Source organism: Dreissena polymorpha, chromosome 1, assembly GCF_020536995.1.
Source record: "Dreissena polymorpha isolate Duluth1 chromosome 1, UMN_Dpol_1.0, whole genome shotgun sequence".
Classification (NCBI taxonomy): domain Eukaryota; kingdom Metazoa; phylum Mollusca; class Bivalvia; order Myida; family Dreissenidae; genus Dreissena; species Dreissena polymorpha.
In genome coordinates, this window is record NC_068355.1 from 159,605,495 (window position 1) to 159,610,982 (window position 5,488).

General features: G+C 35.2%; 1 protein-coding gene across 1 annotated transcript; it reads right to left on the reverse strand.

Moving 5' to 3' along the window:
- Positions 1-2,768: 2,768 nt before the first annotated feature.
- Positions 2,769-4,472, reverse strand: LOC127858211 (uncharacterized). Its single transcript, XM_052395192.1, has 2 exons — positions 4,227-4,472; positions 2,769-3,466 (listed from the first exon to the last, which is right to left on the reverse strand). Exons 1-2 carry the CDS (start codon positions 4,382-4,384, stop codon positions 3,028-3,030), a joined length of 597 nt encoding a protein of 198 aa, XP_052251152.1. The 5' UTR covers positions 4,385-4,472; the 3' UTR covers positions 2,769-3,027.
- Between the last annotated feature and the right edge of the window lie 1,016 nt (positions 4,473-5,488).

Genomic DNA, 5,488 nt, shown 5'->3' on the forward strand with positions numbered 1-5,488 from the left:
AGGACACATGTCGATACGTTTAAAGGAGAACAGAAAAGTTCAGACTTAAAAGCACATTTTATAAATGAATATAATATAATAACATTGAAATAAAAACACAAAAATAAAAAAAAACGATATAGTGCTAAAAAACGATGATTTTGATGATCGGTAATTTCCGTAATGCGTTCGGCACTTTCCGCCACCATTTTCCCTGATGACGTAGTCGTGGGGTCAGTATAAAACGCGGCATTTAGCGCAGACTGCAAATTGGAACTTGGAAATTGGAATTTTAAACCTTTCCAACGTGCTAGACCCCAAGGGAGCAGCTAGGGGCCCGGTTTTCTCTGCCCTCGCCAAATACCTTCTGGATTGTCAGATAACTGACAAAATCTAGGTCATTGGGGGAGGGAGAGCAGCCAACACCCACCTAATTATCCAGTCTTGTGACTGTTTTCCTTTAAACTGTGTAATCTTTGCACAAAACTGACGCAATCTAGTAATTGTGTTGGATTTGTGTCTCTTTTACACAACTCTTATTTTAGTTTTTAATGGGTTTATTGTTCTACCCCGCCCTTTCTAAATCAGGCCAATGGTATTGACCTGGTCTTCTTTATTTTAATACATTTTTTATGAGAGTATGACGTTAGTCCACCATTTACATTATTCAGTTTCTTAATATATACATATTTTTATGGCAGTTTTTATTTAAAAGAAAGGACGGGGCTGATCAGTAACCTGGATATGTTGGTTGCATTTCACCCCTCCCTTCCCCTCTGACACCCCCCTTCTCCTTCAAACTCGAAGAGCCATGTCAGACAGGAGTGCACGGTGCATGGTCATGTACACCTTTCAATACCATGTTATCCTTTAAGGGTATTTTCTATTTATGGGATTATTGTAACTCTCCCTATAAGCGGTATATTAACAATCATAACAAATAAAGTACTATTGTACAATTTTTATCTTAATCTTGAGAAATTTGCTAATTTTGCATAGTTAGTAAATAAGGTGTTCTTGTACCTTTTCTTTTAACATGCATCATCCCCTATATATTAATTTCTATAGAATGGATGTTAGCTTTTTGTAGGTTATTTCCTGCATTGTTGTATGAGTTGGTTTACCAATCCCACATATTACTAGAATATTTCAGTATATTAAACATTAGAGTGTATTATTTCTTTCTTTTTATTTATTAATTACCATGTGTAGTTCTCTTAGTTCCATTTACCGTGCACTCCCTCTGGTCTAGGGGACAAAACCATCAGTACTTCTCCATACAAAATTATCTCCCCTACACAAACCCAAGTTGTTTTGCCCCTGCTGGAAACCCACCCCACCACACCTACCTACACTTCCAAACTCCTTCTTTTAACCCCCCAGGGTGGCAACTTGTTTTTTACCTAGCAATAAGTGCATATAATATTGCACATTCTGTACATAATCTGCCTTTATGTATAAACTTTGTTTGTTTTGTCTAATTTTTAACTGTAAAGTATATTGTTTTACCTTTGATTTTTAAGTGGCCCTAAAGAGGTAACCGTTTGGCGACACGCAAGTTATTACTTGTAAATATATAAATATTATCATTAAATTTCTTTTAAATATTGTCTTAACGCCACTCTGGGGGGACGTCCTTCCTTCATAGCCCAATCCCCTATAAGTTCCATACAGACAGGGTCTTAGGTTGGAGCATCACGGCTATATTCCCTGTCTGCGAGTGTTCAACATTGTGCCACACTTACAAATAATGCTAATCTTAATACTAAATATAATTTATAACTATATTGCATTACAAATCTCAATTGTTTGTTGGAAACTATATAATATAATTGAATGTTTACATGCAAATCCCCTTCTTTTTTTTCTTTTTTTCTTCTTATGAGAGCTATTAAAACAGGCCCTACTTTCCCCAAATAATTAAGGTTTACTAATCTCTATATCTTACCATCGCTTAGAGCTCCTAGCATTACATATAGCTCAAACACCAAATGACACCTATCTATAGGTTTATTATGTATGTAGGTATATAGTGGCAATGTTAAACCACTTTGTGATCTGATAAAACCCAAAATATTAATATTTTTTGCATATATTATACATATCACTCCTTCATGTAATCTTTTTTCTCCCTAAAAACATAGAATTAAAAGTATTATTATGTTAATTTTAACAATAAAACCACAGATCACAAAGTCTAAAGACTCCAACAAACCCATTTCAGTATATACTGAACAGTGGGTCTAGTAATGATGATGCCACATACAACAGTATGTGTTTTCACCATCTTTACTTAAAAAAATTGGGCTATTCTCTCTCTCTCTTTCCATATAAAAATAAAACAACATACAATAACAACATCATTTTAATAATAATAATTAATAAGAAGTATAGCAACATAACATAAACATAGTAATTTATTGCTATAAAATAAGTAATAGAGGATATTTGTTCATGTCAGTGTAAGTTCGTTTGTTATTTCACGAGTGATCATAGAAAATATATTTTCACGAGTGGCGAAGCCACGAGTGAAAATGTTATTTTTCTATGATCACGAGTGAAAATAACAAACGATCTTACACTGACATGAACAAATTTTCTGTTTCTTTTATGCCTCTTTTTCAAGAAAATAATTAATAATAATTTCCCTTTCGCTGAAAAATAACCCTCTCCCGTTGCGTGCCTCAATACAGTTTAATACACAAAATGACGTCATTAGTGTTTGCATCATTCCTCCGCCGAAAGAAAAAAGTCCAATAGTTGATCGTCTACGAGAAAACAAAGCTGAAAGGTTTTAACATTTTATTGCTGTTACTAAAATAACCAAACAAAGTTAAGCATAAAATAATGCTACAATAATACTAACTTGTAACAACATTAGCTAAACAGTACATGTCCGTGATGTCGTAGGAATACGCAAATTTTGACATTTTCATTCATACCGTGCGCCATTTTTACAAACTGTCAACTGAGTAAATAAGTGTTTCAAACTGTGGATAAACAACAAACAGGATTATTTTAACTGGTGTTAAGTGTTGATGAGCAAACTTAATCGCTATCACTGTCACTGGGGATCATTCTAATCCTCTTGAACGACTGCCGCACGATGTCAGGGCTGGAAGAATCATTATGCACATGGCTGTGTTGTTGGACTTGCTGCTGAGACAGCGTGTTTTGTTCCTTTCGATTGAAGTTGAACACAACGTTTCCATGAAAGTGAGAGTTCATGAAAAATCCTCTTCCCATCGGCATCTCACAGGAATCCCCGAATTTGTGTGTGGACATTGCAGGACGAGCGGGAGCCCGAGGCAAGATGCTGTTTGGACGTGACGAGTCTGACAAAATGTCAGAAATGGCCATTGACTGCTGGTTGTTCAATTTGCTGTAGTTGTTGATGCTGTTGATGTTTTTATGGCCCGAAATTTGAACTATATGATTAGCTGGGACTCCTTCATCATTTAACTTCTGCACCATGCGTTTTCTCACACTGAAAATGATACAGTATAATGGATGTAAACAAACAGGATAATTCATGCTGATAATGATTTTTAGAAAAATGCATAAGCCACTTCAGTGTAGTGATCATCAAAAATATTGGCTGTTAAATCGAATTGATTATTTGATAATGTAAGTGTAAAAATGTCATTGGAAATAAAATATTAGTTTTAAATTTACAAAATTAAGTGAACATGTACCTGTATTGTACAACTTCAAAGCTGGAAATTAATAAACTGATGAAAGAACATCTAGTTCTGGCCTCCATAACTTTAAATGTCGCTTTTTATGATTTTTGACTGGCGCAACTTTATACAGGTCTGTCAATACTTGCGTGGCGTAGTAGATATGGTGTCCGCCTAGCGATCGGGAGGTCATGGGTTCGAACCCCACTGGGAGCGTTTCTTTGATCTCTCCCAAAGACACCGAGTACTGGTTCTAGTCCCAGGAAATGGACTCGAGAGCGTTTATATAAGTCTATGGCTTTCGATGCAATCGAGTAAAAATAAATAGGTTTTAACAAAAACTTTGTAAACTGTTCGCTGAAGTTTCTTTACCCCTACTTAAAAAAACATCATGAGCCACACCAGACGAAAACAGACATTATGTAGCAAGCAAACAGTTTCGCTTTTGAAAGCGCAGTCAGCTTAAAATTGCGAGCAGATCTGGATTTATCCTTGGCGCCATCTCCCCAAGGTCTGTTTTTTTACGGATGCGGATCATGTGTATAGTTAATAGTTACTTTTTAGTACCAGTATGGTGTTATGCGTGCCTCTTCAATTCCTGCATCTGTTTTCATCTCATTCATGATATTGTACAGCGTATTTACTCCCATTGCCGATTTCTTATACCAGCCTTTTTGGGCTGGTGTACAAACACTCAAGAAAAATGGAGAGTCTGCAACCAACATGTCAGTAGGCCGTCTGTCGCGGTATGTTTTGTACAGATGAACAGGATCACGTTGAGGATCATCACGTATCTCATAGGCTTTTGGCTGATTTGCCCTTTAAAAAAATTAAAAAAAATATTTAAGAAACACTTATTTTAGGTGTACCGATGCAATATTAAGATTTATTATCAGTGAAATAAAATTGATATTTTCACTATTTGATGTAAAAAATAACATTGAAAATGTCAATTTATTAATAAATAGATTATTTGTTTATTTATAGAATCTAAATATGATATTATTTATTTATTTATTTATTCATTCTTTTTTTTTCATTTTTTATTTATTTATCTATTTATTTATTTTTTTAATATTAATTAATTTAATAGAAGCTGAACAGATTATTTATTTTAATAATGTTTTGAAAAATAAGTAAAAAGTAATTGCCTGGTATCGCGAACATTAGCACCAGTCCTTGTCTTCGTCTGACGTTCCTTAGACAACGTAATGAACTGACGCCCGGAGCTCGGATCAACTTCTAGAGAGACATCGCCCCATTTCATATTGCGGATTTCAGTACCTGTTCTCATTCCAAAATATGTTGCACAGACGAACCACATAGAATGAGCTAAAGAGCGTGCCGAGTGGTCACCCAATGTCTTTGCCTTGTACATCAGGTCAAGGTGTTCATCGGTTAATGTTTCTGCTGTTTTCGGCTTGTTACCTAAGCCCTGCTTTTTGAGGTCCTTTTGCTTAGACTTGAGAACATCTTTTGCCCTTTGAAACTCTCGATCAGTAGCTATCCTAAGTTTGCAATTGTGTTTCTTTAGGTGTCTGTCTATAGAGCACATGAAACCTCTTAACGTGGTGGGCTCATATTCTTCACCATTCTTTTTTGTAACAGATAGTAAAAACTCACATATGTATTCATTTAGGGTGTCAGGTGGTATAAACTGTGCAAGTCTTGATTCCTCCTTGTAATGCAGAAATGAACGAAAAAGTTTCATGGCTTGATTTGTTTTCTTTTCAGTATTTTCATTTTCACTCAAGAATGAGTCAATGTCAACGACTCTAAACTTTCGAACCTCAGAATTTGTATTAACATTACTCACAGTTTTTAGTATT

Excerpts from the sequence above, each read along its gene's own strand:
- LOC127858211 (XM_052395192.1), bottom strand. The coding sequence starts at position 4,384 with ATGTTGGTTGCAGACTCTCCATTTTTCTTGAGTGTTTGTACACCAGCC. Across the intron at positions 3,467-4,226 it reads GCACGCATAACACCATACTG|TGTGAGAAAACGCATGGTGC; the intron begins GTACTAAAAAGT and ends TATCATTTTCAG.